Here is a 19,393-nt window from a genome sequence, read left to right as displayed (position 1 = left end):
GGAAGATGACCATCCACCTGCCACCATGGTGGAAGATGACCATCCACTTGCCACCTTGGTGGAAGATGACCATCCACCTGCCACCTTGGTGGAAGATGACCACCCACCTGCCACCTTGGTGGAAGATGACCATCCACCTGCCACCTTGTTGGAAGATGACCACCCACCTGCCACCTTGGTGGAAGATGACCACCCACCTGCCACCTTGGTGGAAGATGACCATCCACCTGCCACCTTGGTGGAAGATGACCATCCACCTGCCACCTTGGTGGAAGATGACCATCCACCTGCCACCTTGGTGGAAGATGACCATCCACCTGCCACCTTGGTGGAAGATGACCATCCACCTGCCACCTTGGTGGAAGATGACCACCCACCTGCCACCTTGGTGGAAGATGACCATCCACCTGCCACCTTGGTGGAAGATGACCATCCACCTGCCACCTTGGTGGAAGATGACCATCCACCTGCCACCTTGGTGGAAGATAACCATCCACCTGCCATCTCCCGCCTTACTGGAAGATGGCAGGTGTTACAAAGTGCTTTAATCATACTGCTATTAAAGTCTAATTTTCTGTATGATACTTAAGAACATAAGAACGAAGGAACACTGCAGCAGGCCTACTGGCCCATGCGAGCAGGTCCAAGTCTCCTACCGGCTTAAGCCAATGCACCCAACCTAGTCAGGTCAGGTCACATTGACTTAAGGGAGGAACACGGCAACCGACCTGGTAGCACAAGCTATCAGGTCCAACTCACACCCACCCACATCCACTCATGTATTTATCCAACCTATTTTTAAAGCTACACAACGTTCTGGCCTCTATAACTGTACTTGGGAGTTTGTTCCACTCATCCACAACTCTATTACCAAACCAGTACTTTCCTATATCCATCCTGAATCTGAATTTTTCCAACTTAAAACCATTGCCGCGAGTCCTGTCTAGGCTAGATATTTTCAGCACACTATTTACATCCCCTTTATTTATTCCTGTCTTCCATTTATACACCTCAATCATATCCCCCCTAATTCTACGTCTTTCTAGAGAGTGCAGATTCAGGGCCCTTAGTCTATCCTCATAGGGAAGGTTTCTGATACATGGGATCAACTTTGTCATCCTCCTTTGTACATTTTCCAGAGCATTTATATCCATTCTGTAATACGGTGACCAAAACTGTGCAGCATAATCTAAATGAGGCCTAACCAAGGATGTATAGAGTTGAAGAACAACCTGAGGACTCCTATTATTTATGCTTCTTGATATGAAGCCAAGGATTCTATTAGCTTTATTGCGAACACTTATGCACTGTTGTCTTGGTTTCAGATTACTGCTAACCAGAACTCCTAAATCTTTTTCGCAATCCGTAATATTAAGATCTACATTATTTAGTTTATATGTGACATGGTTATTGTCATATCCAACATTTAGAACTTTGCATTTGTCTATATTAAACTGCATCTGCCACTTCTCCGACCACTGCATCAGTCTATTCAAATCTTCCTGGAGTGCTCTAATGTCCTCGTCAGAATGAATTCGACGGCCTATTTTGGTGTCATCGGCAAACTTGCTGATGTCGCTCTTTATGCCCTCATCTATGTCGTTTATGTAGATTGTGAACAGCAGGGGGCCCAACACTGACCCCTGTGGAAAACCGCTCTTGACGCTTCCCCACTCTGATTTCTCCCAATCTATGCAAACTCTCTGCTGCCTATTTGTCAACCATGCCTCTATCCAGGAAAAAATTTCTCCTCCTATTCCATGTGCCTTAATTTTCCTCAATAGTCTCTGATGTTGGACCCTGTCAAAAGCCTTACTGAAGTCCATATACACAATATCATATTCATTACCATGATCTACCTCCTCAAATACCTTAGTGAAAAAAGTTAATAAATTCGTAAGGCAGGAACGCCCCTTTGTAAAACCATGCTGAGATTCGTTGATTAATTTATGTTTTTCAAGGTGGCTACGAACTGCCTCGGCAATTATTGATTCCATAAATTTTCCCACTATGGAGGTTAGGCTTATTGGTCTATAGTTCGAAGCTAAGGACCTGTCACCTGCTTTGAAAATAGGTATCACATTTGCCATTTTCCACTTATCTGGCACCATGCCAGTTTGTAGTGATATGTTGAAAAGATTAGCCAAAGGTTTGCTAAGCTCCTCTTTACATTCCTTTAGAACCCTTGCATACAGTTCATCAGGGCCTGGGGATTTGTTAGGTTTTAATTTATCTATTTGCCTAAGGACCATGTCACTTGTGACCCTAATAGTGCACAGTTTATTATCGTCCTGTTCCACATAATTTATCATTTCTGGAATATCGCTGGTATCCTCCTGTGTAAAAACTGAGAGGAAGTATGTGTTAAAAATTCTACACATTTCCTTATCACTGTCAGTGAGCTGACCCGAGGAACTTTTGAGTGGGCCTATCTTGTCCCTGATCTTACTTCTGTATACCTGAAAGAATCCTTTTGGGTTAGTCTTCGATTCTCTTGCAACTTTAACCTCATAATCTCTTTTTGCTTTTCTAATTCCCTTTTTTATTTCTCTCTTTAACTGAATATATCGATTTCTTAATTGCCCCTCTCCTCTTTTGATTTGCCTATATATGCCTATCTTTTGACCAATCAGATATTTTAATCTATTGTTCATCCATTTAGGATCATTTTTGTTTGATCTGATTTCCCTATTTGGAACATAATTTGACTGAGCAGCTAGAACTATGCCCTGGAAAGCGTCATATCGGCAACCATCACCACCTACCTGACCCTTAGTCAGGTTATTCCAGTTCAGCCCACCTAAGTAATTTTTCAGTCCTATGAAATCAGCCAAGCGAAAGTCAGGGACGGAGACTTGATTGCCATTATTAGGGGAATTCCATGATATATTAAAACTGAGTGATTTGTGATCACTTTCCCCAAGCTCATCATTAACCTCAAGATTATTAATTAGTGTTTCCCTACTGGCAAGAACCAAGTCAAGGAGGTTATTTCCCCTAGTTGGCTCTGTCACAAACTGTTTTAAAAAACAATCCTGGATCGTATCAAGAAAGTCACCTGACTCTAAATTTCCTGTCAAATTGCTCCAGTCAATCTGTCTATAGTTGAAATCTCCCATTAGCACAACATTTTCGTATGTAGATGCCTTACGAATTTCGTCCGATAGAAGTTTACTGCACTCCCTATCAAGATTTGGAGCCCTGTAAATCACACCTAAAATTAGTTTTTCTCGGCCCTCGAGAAGCTGCAACCAAACAGATTCAGTGGCTGACGCTTCTAATTTTATATCTTGTCTAACACAACAATTTAAATTGTCTCTGACATACATCGCTACTCCACCACCTTTCCTGTTGACCCTGTCAGTGTGGAATAATTTATAGCCTTGTATGTGACATTCAGAGGGCATCTTTCTATCTTTCAGATTGAGCCAGGTCTCTGTTATAGCAATAATATCTATGTTTCCTGCACTTGCAATTAATCTTAGCTCATCTATCTTATTTCTTACACTCCTGCTATTAGTATAGTAAACCTTAAGGGAGCTAGTCCCTTGCTGCCCTCTGCTGTCCCCCTTTGTTTGCTGACCTGATCTATTGTCTTTATTTATAACTTCATGCTGAATGCCTTTTATACATTTACTGTTTCCAACCCTAGTGTTGCAACCTGCTTGTTTCCCACACACACCCATACCTCTATCTTTTATCAGTTTAAAATCATAGGCATTTCACCAATGGTCTTCTCAATTGAGTTTGCAAGTGCTACCACCCCAGCCCTAGAGAGATGTACCCCCATCCCTTGCATACATATCATGTTTGCCATAAAAGTTGTTCCAGTTGTCAATGAATGGGATTGCAAGTTCCTTGCAGTATCTGTCTAGCCAGCAATTTACACCAATTGCCCTAGACAACCATTCATTTCCTACTCCCCTTCTAGGCAAGATGCTACATATGATTGGGACCCCTCCCTTAGACTTAATGAAATCTATAGCTGACCTGTACTTATCTAGCAGTTCTTCTCTCCTACCCTTCCCAATATCATTTCCACCAGCACTGAGACAGATAATGGGCTTGTTCCCATTACCTGACATGATATTATCCAGCCTGTTAACTATGTCCCCAACACCAGCTCCAGGGAAGCACACTCTATCTCTCATCTTCTTATTCCTATTACAAAAAGCACGGTCAATATATCTTACCTGAGAGTCACCAACCACAAGAATGCGCTTACCTCTGTTAGCAGGGGCAGTAGTACCCTTACCTTCACTGGCCACTGAAGTACATTCATCCTGAAGAACAGAGAAGCGATTTCCTACCTTCAGATCTTCACTCTTAACTTTCCTTATTCTGATTCTCCTCCCATTACTGGTTACCACTCGCCACTTGTAGCAGGTGCTGGACTGCACCTCACTGCTGGTAGCCGTTGCTACCTCCCCACCTACAGCCTCCTCACAGCGAGAGACAGACTGCACCTCACTGCTAGAAGCCTCATTCCCCACAACTACAGCCACCTCACACTCTCTCCCAGACCCATTGAGGTGGACCTTCAGCCTCCTAATCTCCTCCTGGAGAAGCAAGACCTCCTCCTTCAACTCTCCAACCTCAATTTTTAAAACACTGCAGAAGCAAGCCATGCTTTGTAACCGTCCACGCTAATCCCCAAAGCAGCTCAGGGTCTGTGACCTCACGTGACGACTGACCACTGAGCTGACCACTGGCCAGATAACTTTTCATCGTTGAATGTACAAACTGAGAGCGGTTATCTTAAATACTACAACTCTCCCTGACGCCACCCACAACAGTTAGCTAATACCAGGGTATCTTAAGAATGAGACTCCTGTGCAACATATTGGATTCTTTACTGAGGAAACATTTCGCCACACAGTGGCTTGTTCAGTGTAATACAAAGAGTGGAAATAGAGGAGGAGTGAGAGGTAATCTGATTACCTCATTCAACTTGTCACTTACCTAAACCATTTATCACACCCAGGTATCTATTGTCTACTGATTAAACTGGGATAACAAGTCTAGTAAAGCACGCCCAATGTCTCCACTCGCCCCAGGATCAAACCCAAGTGTTTCTATTTGTAAGCCGAAGTTGCTACTGTTAAGCTAGGTTTGTCTTGTCATGAGAGGAGTCAGGATACAGAGTACAAGTCTGCAGAGTCTGTGGACACACATGAATACTTTCTCAGTCATTCACATTCAAGGTTATTTTGAAAATAGTACATAATACCCACAAGTTGGTGATACTCAACAACAGTTTGGTATCTTTATCGATGAAACGTTTCGCTAATACAGTAGATTTCTTCAGTCAAATACAGAGGCAGCAGGTGAAGTAGTGATATGAATATGATGTAATCAGTCCGTCAACCTTGGCGATATAGTATATGAGGTGGTCAGTCCCTCAGTCTGGAGAAGAGTTCAGCTCCATGGAGCTGAAATCTTCTCCAGGCTGAGGGACTGATTACATCATTTCACTACTACACCTACTGTCTCTGTATTTGACTGAAGAAACCTAGAGTGTCGGAGAAACGTTCCAACAATGAAGATACCCAACTCATTCAAATTTATTTCACTAAGTTTAAACTTATTCATACGTGGCAGTTGTGCATCATTCAAGGTCGGACTACAACAACACTCCCAACAATCATGACGCCAATTCATGCTTGCGTCAACACTCAATCTCCTTCACGCCACTTCACCAAAACACTTTATGACCAGCTTTGTGAATATCTTGCATGCACGCATGCAAGCACTCACGCACGCGCGCGCACACACAGGACAGAGACGGGATGTTCCAGAGATGGGACACAACAACAAGGGGTCACAGTTGGAAGTTGAAGACTCAGGTGAATCACTAGGATGTTAGGAAGTATTTCTTCAGTCACAGAGTTGTCAGGAAGTGGAATAGTCTGGGTAGTGATGTAGTGGAGGCAGGATCCATACACAGCTTTAAGAAGAGGTATAATAAAGCGCAAGGAGCAGGAAGAGTGACCCAGTAGCGACCAGTGAAGAGGTGGGGCCAGGAGCTATGAATCGACCCCTGCAACCACAACTAGGTGAGTACACACACACACACACACACACACACACACACACACACAGCAGCAGCAGCGACTAGCGAAGAGGCGGGCCAGGATCCGAGAATCGACCCCTGCAATCACAAATAGACTACTACACTGATAAAAGGTTGATGGAATTAAACCTGGCGACCTTAGCGGGAGGACTTGAGAAGAAATGATTACGGCGTACAAAAGAATGGGAAGGCAACCAGGGATAGACTGTTTAAATTATGATGGCCAGGTAAAGGTAACACAGGTGGCAGCTAAAGTTACAACTATGTGATGAAAATGGTATAAAATACCGACAAGATGATTAAGACATGTGCAACACTTACCTATCTTTACTGTTGAAATGTTTCGCCACACAGTTGCTTTATCAGTCCAGTACAACGAAGAATGGTGAAGATCAGAAGGAGCTTGAGGCAATCAGTCCCTCAGCCTGGAGTCGATGATGTAAGTAGTCCATCAATTTTATCTTTGAAGAGTTTCGAGAGTTTTTCTACTCCCGGAGCCATGGGTCAGGCTCGTCTGGTGCTTGCCTGGTCAACCAGGCTGTTGTTGCTGATGGCCTGCTGCCACCAGAGAGGGACTGATTACTTCAAACTCCTTCTGATCTATACTATTCTTCCTTGTACTGGACTGATGAGGCCACTGTGTGGCGAAGCGTTTCCACAACAAAGATCTCCAAGTGTTGCATATGTATCTAATTTATCAACATGTCGGTTCTCTGAACCAGTTATCTGTACATACTCAGCTTCAAGACTTCACATGATATGGCCCAAAAGGGCAGAAAATAGAAATGCCAATGTAAGTAGTCTAGAAGGCGGGACCAGGAGCAGAGTCTGGACCACCGCAAATACATCTAGGTGAGTACAAATCAGTTGTCGAGGTTAGAAGTGATCAAGGTCCCAGGACCGAAACGTTTTCTAATAAATATGTTATAGTGTTTGCTTACGTGTCTTTCTAAACCAACAAATCAGCGAGTACACACACAGGAGACACTAAAAAAGCTAGACAAGGCAAGAAGACTGGCACCCGACAACACATACTCATGGAAGGAGAGAACATAAAAGAGAAGGAACACTGCAGCAGGCCTACTGACCCATACTAGGGAAGTCCTTCTCAAACCTAAACCCGCTAACAAAAATATTTTCCCAACCCATTTTCAATGCTACCCAAGCAATAAGCTTTGATAATTCTATTAACTCATGTTAAAGTCTTACTTAAATCTAACCCCTCCCACTCGTGCATCTATCCAACCTAAATTTAACACTACCCAAGGTTTTAGCTTCAATCACCCTACTAGGTAAACTGTTCCACTCATTGACTATTCTATTTTCAAAGCAATACTTTTCTATATCCTTCCTAAATCTAAACTTACACAATTGGTTCCACTCATCGCTGTGTCAGCCCCTGGCAAAACTCTTCAACAAATCATTAAAAACACAACTACCAAACACCTGGAACCTAACTAACACTGCCCCTATATAATAAAAAAAAAACAGGAAGCATGAACTAGCGGTTGGTATCACTGACGTGCATCCTCTCTAAAATAATGGACATGACTGTCAGAGGAGGAGGGGAACTGGTGCAGCGGGAGAGCAGCAGTTGCATCAGTGAAACGGCAGTTTTACCAGTTGAAACAGCAGTTTTACCAGTGAAACGGCAGTTTCATCAATGAAACAGCAGTTTCATCACTGAAAGGTCGTAAGCACTGAGTTTCAAACGACTTACTGCCTAGTTTTACAAGAGCGACTTACTGTCTGTCTTTCAAAGGTGCAGCAGGTACTTACCTTTTTTCGCATTATTTTGAAGGTGGTGGGTGAAGGCGATCGCCAGCTTCCGGCGGTGGTTACACAGCTTAGTCATGTCGCCAGCACCCAGCTCTGGCAACAACGTGGGCCGCGACGCAACCTGCAACACCAAACACACAACACTATTAATAACACACGAAAGGAATACAGTTTTGTCAAAAATAAAATGCATTACTCTTAGTATCACGCATTAGAGTTCAACTTCATGAAGCTACAGAGTATAATATAAATGAGAGGACTAGTGCATACACTGAGGAAATCTTTTCTGGATACGTTTCGATCCCGGGACAGAAACGTATCCTTCATCATTAACCTCAACAAAACATAACATTAACAACACTCAATACACAACATGCACAAATCTATAATTAAAAATATACAAACTTATTACTAAAAAAATACTCCAGTGCACGAGTACCAAAAATCTACAATCAAAAGAACTATATACAAAAAATAGTCAACGGTAAGAACTACACAGGCTATACAAGTGTTCCAACAAGTGCCTGCTATACAAGTGTTCCAACAAGTGCCTGCTATACAAGTGTTCCAACAAGTGCCTGCTATACAAGTGTTCCAACAAGTGCCTGCTATACAAGTGTTCCAACAAGTGCCTGCTATACAAGTGTTCCAACAAGTGCCTGCTATACAAGTGTTCCAACAAGTGCCTGCTATACAAGTGTTCCAACAAGTGCCTGCTAAACAAGTGTTCCAACAAGTGCCTGCTATACAAGTGTTCCAACAAGTGCCTGCTATACAAGTGTTCCAACAAGTGCCTGCTATACAAGTGTTCCAACAAGTGCCTGCTATACAAGTGTTCCAACAAGTGCCTGCTATACAAGTGTTCCAACAAGTGCCTGCTAAACAAGTGTTCCAACAAGTGCCTGCAAAACAAGTGTTCCAACAAGTGCCTGCTATACAAGTGTTCCAACAAGTGTCTGCTGAACAAGTGTCTGTTGAACAAGTGTTCCAACAAGTGCCTGTTAAACAAGCGTTCCAACAAGTGCCTGTTAAACAAGCGTTCCAACAAGTGCCTGCTAAACAAGTGTTCCAACAAGTGCCTGCTAAACAAGTGTTCCAACAAGTGCCTGCTAAACAAGTGTTCCAACAAGTGCCTGCTAAACAAGTGTTCCAACAAGTGCTTGCTAAACAAGTGTTCCAACAAGTGCCTGCTAAACAAGTGTTCCAACAAGTGCCTGCTAAACAAGTGCCTGCTAAACAAGTGTTCCAACAAGTGCCTGTTGAACAAGTGTTCCAACAAGTGTCTGCTGAACAAGTGTTCCAACAAATGTCTGCTAAACAAGTGTTCCAACAAGTGCCTGCTGAACACGTGTCTGCTGAACAAGTGTTCCAACAAGTGTCTGCTGAACAAGTGTTCCAACAAGTGCCTGTTAAACAAGTGTTCCAACAAGTGCCTGCTAAACAAGTGTTCCAACAAGTGCCTGCTAAACAAGTGTTCCAACAAGTGCCTGCTAACCAAGTGTTCCAACAAGTGCCTGCTAACCAAGTGTTCCAACAAGTGTCTGCTGAACAAGTGTTCCAACAAGTGCCTGCTAAGCAAGTGTTCCAACAAGTGCCTACTAAACAAGTGTTCCAACAAGTGCCTGCTGAACAAGTGTTCCAACAAGTGCCTGCTAAACAAGTGTTCCAACAAGTGCCTGCTAAACAAGTGTTCCAACAAGTGCCTGCTAAACAAGTGTTCCAACAAGTGCCTGCTAAACAAGTGTTCCAACAAGTGCCTGCTAACCAAGTGTTCCAACAAGTGCCTGCTAAACAAGTGTTCCAACAAGGGCCTGCTAAATAAGTGTTCCAACAAGTGCCTGCTAAACAAGTGTTCCAACAAGTGCCTGCTAAACAAGTGTTCCAACAAGTGCCTGCTAAACAAGTGTTCAAACAAGTTCCTGCTAAACAAGTGTTCAAACAAGTGCCTGCTAAACAAGTGTTCAAACAAGTGCCTGCTAAACAAGTGCCTGCTGAACAAGTGTCTGGTAAACAAGTGTTCGAACAAGTGCCTCCTGAACAAGTGTTCCAACAAGTGCCTGCTGAACAAGTGTTCCAGCAAGTGCCTGCTGAACAAGTGTTCCAACAAGTTTCTGCTGAACAAGTGTTCCAACAAATGCCTGCTGAACAAGTGTTCCAACAAGTGCCTGCTGAACAAGTGTTCCAACAAGTGCCTGCTGAACAAGTGTTCCAACAAGTGCCTGCTAAACAAGTGTTCCAACAAGTGCCTGTTGAACAAGAGTTCCAACAAGTGTCTGCTGAAGTGTTCCAACAAGTGCCTGCTGAACAAGTGTTCCAACAAGTGTCTGCTAAACAAGTGTTCCAACAAGTGCCTGTTAAACAAGTGTTCCAACAAGTGTCTGCTGAACAAGTGTTCCAACAAGTGCCTGCTGAACAAGTGTTCCAACAAGTGCCTGCTGAACAAGTGTTCCAACAAGTGTCTGCTGAGCAAGTGTTCCAACAAGTGTCTGCTGAACAAGTGTTCCAACAAGTGTCTGCTGAACAAGTGTTCCAACAAGTGTCTGCTGAACAAGTGATCCAACAAGTGCCTGTTGAACAAGTGTTCCAACAAGTGCCTGCTAAACAAGTGTTCCAACAAGTGCCTGCTAAACAAGTGATCCAACAAGTGCCTGCTGAACAAGTGTTCCAACAAGTGCCTGCTAAACAAGTGATCCAACAAGTGCCTGCTGAACAAGTGTTCCAACGAGTGCCTGCTGAACAAGTGTTCCAACAAGTGCCTGCTAAACAAGTGTCCCAACAAGTGCCTGCTGAACAAGTGTTCCAACAAGTTCCTGCTGAACAAGTGTTCCAACAAGTGCCTGCTGAACACGTGTTCCAACAAGTGCCTGCTGAACAAGTGTTCCAACAAGTGCCTGCTGAACAAGTGTTCCAACAAGTGCCTGCTGAACAAGTGTTCCAGCAAGTGCCTGCTAAACAAGTGTTCCAACAAATGCCTGCTGAACAAGTGTTCCAACGAGTGCCTGCTAAACAAGTGTTCCAACAAGTGCCTGCTGAACAAGTGTTCCAACAAGTTCCTGCTAAACAAGTGTTCCAACAAGTGCCTGCTGAACAAGTGTTCCAACAAGTGCCTGCTGAACAAGTGTTCCAACAAGTGCCTGCTGAACAAGTGTTCCAACAAGTGCCTGCTGAACAAGTGTTCCAACAAGTTCCTGCTAAACAAGTGTTCCAACAAGTTCCTGCTAAACAAGTGTTCCAACAAGTGCCTGCTAAACAAGTGTTCCAACAAGTGCCTGCTGAACAAGTGTTCCAACAAGTTCCTGCTAAACAAGTGTTCCAACAAGTGCCTGCTGAACAAGTGTTCCAACAAGTGCCTGCTGAACAAGTGTTCCAACAAGTTCCTGCTAAACAAGTGTTCCAACAAGTGCCTGCTGAACAAGTGTTCCAACAAGTGCCTGCTGAACAAGTGTTCCAAGAAGTGCCTGCTGAACAAGTGCTCCAACAAGTGCCTGCTGAACAACAACAATCTATGAAGGCAACCCTCAATTTCTCACATACACTTTGAAACAAACTTCTTGATATACGTGCTAGATGACCCAGGCTGTATGGATATATGGGTCAGCGGGTCACCAGCAGGAACAGCCTGGTTAACAAGGAAGAGCACGAGACGAGCCTGGCCCACGGTCGGTCTCCGGGAATAACCTCCAGGTAACCTTCAGGTATAACATATCATAACGCCAATAATATATATAAGTCGTGCCGAATAGGCAGAACTTGCGATCTTGGCTTAAATAGCAACGCTTATCTTGCCATATAGGACAAGTGAAAATTTGTGTATGCAATAATTTTGCAAAAATCATTCTGAATCTAACGAAAAAAAGATATTTCATTGTGTTTTTTAGTATTAAATTATTGTAAACGTATCCAAAACATATTTAGTTGCATTAGGCTAAAATAAATTGAGCTTATTATAATAAGGTTAGGTAAGTTTTCTAAGATTCTTATGATGTAAAATTATAATTTTTTACATTAACATTAATGAAAAAATATATCTTTAAACGTATAAGAGAAAATTTTTAGAAAGGACTTAATTTTAAACGAGTTCTTGCTAATTGACCAGTGTTACCTATTAGGCACGACATATATATATACCATACATATACATACAGGCGATAGAAACTCTTGAGACACACGTTATGAGGATGGGTTGTGAACAAATTCAAGGTTATAAAGAGTAGAGGAAGGGAGAGACCAGAGGCTGAGTACAGTCTTCTAAGCGATAAGCTACAAATCAATGAAAGAAAAACTCTGGGGAGTTTAGCATTACACCAAACATATCAACGAAGACAATCATCAATCTCATAGCTTCAGTAGCATGTAAGACATTCAGTAGCAAGTAAGCTGATAGGAATGTTAGGAAATGCTTGTTTCATGATGTAAGAAATGTTCTCAGAAAACTGGACAAATATTAATTTAGGATATACACAAGTGACGTCAAGCCCAGCTCGGAGTATGCGGAGTCAACTTAAGAGCCCGTACATGATCACGCATATAAAGGAAACACAGAAAATCCAAAGATTTACAACAATATTGGTGCTGGAACTGAGGGAGATAGACTACAATGAGAGACTTAAAAAACTAACACTAGAAGAGAAAGGAGAACCAAAGCTGGAAGGATATTATCATGATATACAAAATACTCACGAGGATTAAATAGAATCAATTGGGAGAACAAAGTTTTACATGACATAGTCGAGGCCCACCATTATCCCAGGCTTCAAGAGTAGGTATTATCAGGCTCTAGAAGGCAAAAATCAGTAAAACTAACTTGACATAAGTTAAAAAGGCTATGAATTTACTCCTGCACACACAATCAGGAGAATACAAGTTAGTGAACACACACATACCCAGACGAGTCAGAGTGATGTTAGAAAATATTTCTTCAGCCACAGAGTTGTCAGGAAGTGGAATAGTCTGGAATGTGATGTAGTGGTATGATAGAGGTATGATAAAGCTCGTGGATCAGGGAGAGAGGACCTAGTAGTGATCAGTGAAGAGGCGGGGCCAGCAGCTATGAATCGACCCCTGCAACCACAATTAGGTGAATTCGTGCCTACGAAGGTTGTGACTTTCACACTGACTCTGCGAGAAAAAGTGTCTACTCACAACAGATTACCAACACAATAACCACTATACGAGACATTATGAATTAATTCCTGGGAGTTATATTTCCTCATACATGCGGCTAATAAGCTACATAAGAAATAACTCTCCGAGTATACTAAAACACACATTATAACTTGTTAAGTGTACCATGTTAATTAAGTATACTCATCAAAACAAATGTAAGAGTACGGAGAAACGGGGGAGCAAAAAAACGGCAGGAAAGGTGTGTCAAGGATTCAAGTGATGCGCAGTAAAGGCTGGCGGACAGTAGGCTTCCCAGCAGGTGTTAAGATCATTATGCCAGGTGTACCGTGGCACTGTGTTACCAGCAAGGGTCTAACTGGTCATTAAGCAGCGTAATGACAACGGGTCTCTGTGTAATTATGGCCAACCTTTTAAGACGGGCCTTTACTGCCTGCTCTCCATTTAGCCGGTACCCGTGGCCAACCTGCTATGGTCTCCTTGCGGAATTACACGCACACACTGCAAACACACACTGCAAACATCGCTCAAGGAGAAAGATCTTGGGGTGAGTATAACACCGAACACGTCTCCAGAAGCACACAACCAGGTAACTGCTGCAGCATATGGGTGCCTGGCAAACCTGAGAATAGCGTTCCGATACCGAAGTAAGGAATCGTTCAAGACACTGTACACCGTGTACGTCATGCCCATACTGGAGTATGCAGCACCAGTTTGGAACCCACACCTGGTCAAGCACGTCAAGAAATTAGAGAATGTGGAAAGGTTTGCAACAAGGCTAATTCCTGAGCTAAGGGAAATGTCCTACGAAGAAAGGTTAAGAGAAATCGGCCTGACGACTCTGGAAGACAGGAGGGTTAGGGGAGACATGATAACGACATAGAAAATACAGCGTGGAAAAGATAAGGTGGATAGAGACAGGATGTTCCAGAGATGGGACACAGAAAGAAGGGGTCACAACTGTAAGTTGAAGACTCAGATGAGTCAAAGGGATATTAGGTAGTATTTCTTCAGTCATAGGAAGTGGAATAGTCTGAAAAGTGATGTAGTGGAGGCAGGATCCATACACAGCTTTAAGAATAGGTATGATAAAGCTCATGGAGCAGGGAGAGAGGAGTTAGTAGCGATTAGTGAAGAGGCGGGGCCAAGAGCTGAGTCTCGACCCCTGCAACCACAATTAGGTGAGTACATACACTAGGCAAAATAAAAACAAAAATAATATAAAGTCAGATACATGATACTGCTACAAGTAATAAGTCTCTAGTCACAGGAGGAAATACAAGACAAATGGTTAAAACGTTGCTAGAAGCTTAAGCCAGCCATGAATGAGACGTTACAAGGTCAGTGGTCAAGTGGCGTTGATGATGACGTTGTTGCTGCTGCTGCTGCTGCAGCATTACTAGCTGTTACTTCAGATGCTGCAACACCACTGCAACTGGTCTGGCTTATGGACCACACGGGGTCACTATTACTGGTATAGGCTGCCTGTCTACCAGCAACCTGTCCTCACTTTACTAGTTTTATTTTCTTACGAGCTACCAACGTCACTATAAAACCTTTCTCTAAGTTTACAAATACTAGTTTTTTTTTTTAATTCACGTTACATGAATTAATAAAAATAAATACAAATAAGCAAGGAAAACCAATTTTGCTACAGAGGTAAAAGTATGTGGTTTAGATTAATTCCAGTATCTGATTTAGAATCTGAAATCAGAAATAATCGAATACCTAAGGATTTCTGGCTCGAAAAATAATTGGAAATAAATTTTTCACGTATTTTAATTATTGGTGATGCTAGCGACAACTAATAATCGTTCACATTCATCAATTATGTAATGTGCTTAACATTTAATAAATAACGACTGTACGTATACACAAACTCCCAAATAAGAGAGAAGCTAATGCCAACACTTCAGATCGATTTGGACCATTTGCAAGTCACACTAACACGCGAAGGTGAGGGAGCCAGTATATATCCCTCTTACCAGTATGCTGACAGTTTTAATTTACAAATTAGGACTTACAGAGAGTACATTCAGTCTGACGGGTTTCTGTTTACTATCGTTCTATCGTCTCCACTGTGAAATGATGCAACTTCCCCCAGTTTTAAGACCCTCTGGTACCTTTCCTGAATCTAAGCTCCCTCGGAAGTATACTACAGAGTCCATGCTAGTGGTATTTTGTATGAATGCAGGTCATCCATCATTATCAGTATACTAAACATCTGTCATTATTAGCCAAAATAAACTAGTATGGCAAATACTACTGAGAGTAGTTAAACTCCCGAAACTCTTCAAAGGTATGTCAAAGGCATATCTTCCCGGACTGAAATGAAAAGAATAATTCCAAAGGGAACATTTCAGAAACCATGTTGGACATACAAATGCACTAAAATGAATTTTGTATATTTGATATTGCGACAAATGTTATCAAATTTGATTCAAATGTCATGTGGCTTGATTACACGGACACACCAGTGCTGAACGGAGGACAACAGCTGCGGCAACAGTAACAGAAGTATTACCAGCAATAGAAATATCAGCAACAAAAGCAGTAAAAGCAACATTAGTAAAAAGAGCAGCAACATTAGTAAAAACAGCAGCAACATTAGTAAAAACAGCAGCAAAATTAGTAAAAACAGCAGCAATATTAGTAAAAACATCAGCAACATCAACAGAAGAACTGCAGCAGCCACAGCACAATCACAATCATCATCATCATCATCAGAAGTAGCAGCACCTCACTGTTTAATCTGAAGCTGTGGTGCCGCCTGACAAAAGAGAGACGACGACTTGCAAATTTCGACAGTTATGAGGGTGCAAGGGCAGAGAAGCCGTGCTCTAAGGCCATTACCCGAGGTCTTCCAACCTCCACTACACTCTCACAACACAATGAAGACCAGTCATTCACACATACACTGACCACCTTGGTGGAGCACTAGCACACAAACCATTACGACATACCGAATTTGTATACTGAATTGAGAAGATACAACCGAGTAAATTAAGAGGACCAGGGATAAGGTGGCATAAATGCAAGATGACGACACAGATAAGCAATAATAATAATAATAATAATGAAATATTTTATTACAGTATGATGTTTATAAAGAGATGGGAGACATTTAGTCGTGCATGCAGAAAGGCCAGATTTTTTTAAGTTTCACTACTGGTAGAAATGTGTATACAGTTAACTGAGTGGTGGAGGCAAATCCAATACATGCTTTCAATAGCCGACACGATAGCGCAAAAGGTCAGAAACCGGTAATGCCGATGGAAGCAGTGTAGGAGGCAGGGTCAAGAGCCGAGTCTCGACCCCCGCAAACACAGCGGGATGAGGACGGGAGACAAGGTAAGGTGCACCAGAGACCAGCTTGGCAAGTCACGACTAGGTACATGCTCATGTCCCACTCTGTCATCTCCCACTGTCATTCCACCCACGGACGCACTATCACCTCCAATCCTCTCACCCTTCACTTCTCACACTACGACCTCTTGCCCCTCACGTCTAGCCCTTATGGTGAAGTATCTAAAGCACGATCAAGTCCTTCCTGGGTCATGTTCCATGATATCCGTGTTTTAAGCTATGTTCCTTAACATTTTGAGACAAAAAGACAGACCGACTGAGTTAGGCTTATGTTTCTTCTCTGTACATCACACACACAAATATCATTTGCAGGATTACAGAAATACATAGTGTATGACATACAATCTCTCTGTGTAAGTCTCTCACACACACACACACACACACACACACACACACACACACACACACACACACACACACACACACACACACACACACACAAAAATGCCGCCACTTGCAGAATTTCTACTGTATATGCAGTCTGTAGTCCACTCTGCAAGTTCACTAATGCTTACATAAACAGTTTCAATATGATCGGATTTTGAAATTTAGCAATCACTAGAGCCTGTCGAGAAGAGTTAAGTGGGGCCAAGAGCTGTAAGTCGACCCCTGCAAGTCATCAGCAGCTGCGTCTGCCGTCGCCATTGCTATAACAACAACAACAACGAGAACAATGGATGCCGCCATCCAGGCACACAGTCCAATATAGGCAGCAGAGCCCAGCTGATCAGGAATGGCTTTAAGGAGTTTGTCAAGTTTTCTCTGGAAGACAGTTAGGGATCTGCTGGTAATTCCCCTTATATTTGAAGCCAGCCAGGCTGCTCAAAACTTCTGGACCTTTTATACTTATTGAGTTAACTTTTACTGCATTTACTGTACACCTGGTAGAGAGAGAAATTCGCTTATACGGAACCTTTATTGACGAGGCCTGATCAAGGACTGGGCCGGAACACCCTCCAAGTCCAGGTAGACGACATTTCGCCCATTGTGGGATGTCACAATAAAGGTTCCATATACAGACTCCGCTAATGATGTTAGATCAGTAATAAACTGCAAATGAATTTCGTAATATAAGATCAAGGGTAAAAAAATAAGTTTTTAATATCAGGTCATGTTTTCATGTGGTCTGACTGCCAGATCTTAAAAGAATTTAATAGCGACATATATAATACCTGTGACCTGTTTCCAGAGTTCTTTTACCTTTCGAGCTCAGTCTGGGATTAGGCCTCTCTGTGGACCACTTGGTCAACCAGGCTGTTGGTTCTAGAGGCCCACATAGGCCATCACAATCTAGCTGATCGGGAACTTGCAGGAGATAATGGTTCAGTTTCCTCTTGAAAACTTTCGTCTTCATACCGGGAATAGTTCTGATTAATGCTGGTAGTGAGCTGAAAAGTCTAGGACCAAAGATGTTGACAATGTTCTCGCTAACTGTGCTTAAGACACCCCACACTCTTATGATCCTTGAATATTGAAGGGAAGTTACTAACCTTTGATACACATCGAATGAGCTCTGAGTTTTTACACTCCCAGAGCCCGGCTGAGAGTCAGGTTCAACTGAGTGTCTTCAAATGGAAAGCTGGCAGATTACTTCAGAAGTTACTTATCAACCGAGCTATGGTTCTTACTTCTCATGTCAGTTACGGGCACAAAGAATCTCGCAGAACAGGGTGACAATATGGAAAAAAAAGAAAAGGATTGGAGATGGTTTGGGGAGAATTCTAGGACTATAAAAAGTAAACTGGTAGAAGTGAAGAACTGGAAGTAAGGAGAATTAGAGATTGAAAGGGAAGTGGTAAGGGGAGAAGTGATAGGGAGGCTGGTCAGGACTAGAATGAGGGAGAATTCCGAGAGATGACTGGAGAAAACGATGGGAGGAGGCTACCTGAAGGAGTCCACCTGGAGGGTGTTCCGGGGGTCAACGCCCCTGCCGCCCAATCCATGACCAGGTTTCCCAGTGGATCAATGTCTGATCAACCAGGCTGTTACTTCTGTCCGCACGCAATTTAGCGTAAGAACCAGCCTGGATGATCGGGCACTGACTTTACAGTAGGAATCTATCCAGCTCTCTCTTGAAGACAACCAGGGGTCTATTGGTAATTCCCCTTATGTATAATAGGAGACTGTTGAACAGTCTTGGGCCCCGGACACTTACTGTGTTACGTCTTAGTGTGCTCATACCATCCCTGCTTTTCACCGAGTCTTATTTCCGTAGAGAGTGATTTCTGAGAGCAAGTTTGGGGCCAGTCCCTCTAGGATTTTCCATATGTAAATTATGATTCATCTTTCTCGGTTTATTAGAAGAATGGATGGCTGGAGAAAAGGAGAGATACGAAAGCTGATGAATACAAGGAGAACTGGAGGCTGGCTAGCATAGGAGAACTGAGAAGCCAAGTTGGTGGTCACTGAAGAGTAAACAGCGCAGGATAGGTAAGGTGGGGTAAACAACACGTGGCTCACTACTACCGTCTACGACTCTACACGTAGATGTACCACAATCTGAGTACTTATTAGTAGGTATTGTTTAGTGTTAACATTCTTATACCAGTTAGATTTTATTTAATGTGTTTATATTATTTTGAGGAAGAGAGGTGCAGCGCCCCACCACACACTTAAGGAAATGGACTATGAGAGGTTATAAGAACTGAACCTCATGACATTATGGGATAGTACCAGGACAGTCATGATTACCACGTAAAAAAATACTCAGAGGACTTTATAGCGTGGCCAGGCAAAAAATGTTTGTAATGCGAGACACGGTAACATTGGAGCAGAGCTGTTAGTTAAAAAGGCCCACATGAACCACAAGAATGTCAGGAAGTACTTACCCAGCCCTTGCCTGGTCAGACATGGAATAACCTGGATGAAGAAGAGAAGACTCCATACACAGGTTTAAAAATATGCAATACAGGGCCCATCAGGCTAGGAGTTAGCAAACCTGGTTAGGGTCATCTAGGAGGCGGGGGCCAGGAGCTGAGAAACGACCCTCGTAAAACAAAGCTTCACCAACCTAACAAAGTAGTTTGTTAATTTGTTTGAGTGTGCAGGTTA

General features: G+C 42.8%; 1 protein-coding gene across 2 annotated transcripts in view; it reads right to left on the bottom strand.

Moving 5' to 3' along the window:
- The window catches only part of LOC128704108 (uncharacterized), a 474,983-nt gene that overhangs the window by 187,767 nt on the left and 267,823 nt on the right, over window positions 1–19,393 (bottom strand). For both annotated transcript variants that reach the window (XR_011393856.1, XM_070099111.1), the window contains exon 4: window positions 7,853–7,973. Coding sequence is in view for 1 of the 2 variants with exons in the window: in XM_070099111.1 (XP_069955212.1) it covers window positions 7,853–7,973 (121 nt within the window). In the remaining variant the exon portion in view is untranslated. The remainder of the gene's footprint in view (window positions 1–7,852; window positions 7,974–19,393) is intronic.

Source organism: Cherax quadricarinatus, chromosome 66 (genome assembly GCF_038502225.1).
Source record: "Cherax quadricarinatus isolate ZL_2023a chromosome 66, ASM3850222v1, whole genome shotgun sequence".
Taxonomy (NCBI): Eukaryota; Metazoa; Arthropoda; class Malacostraca; order Decapoda; family Parastacidae; genus Cherax; species Cherax quadricarinatus.
This window is presented reverse-complemented; position numbering and strand designations above follow the sequence as displayed.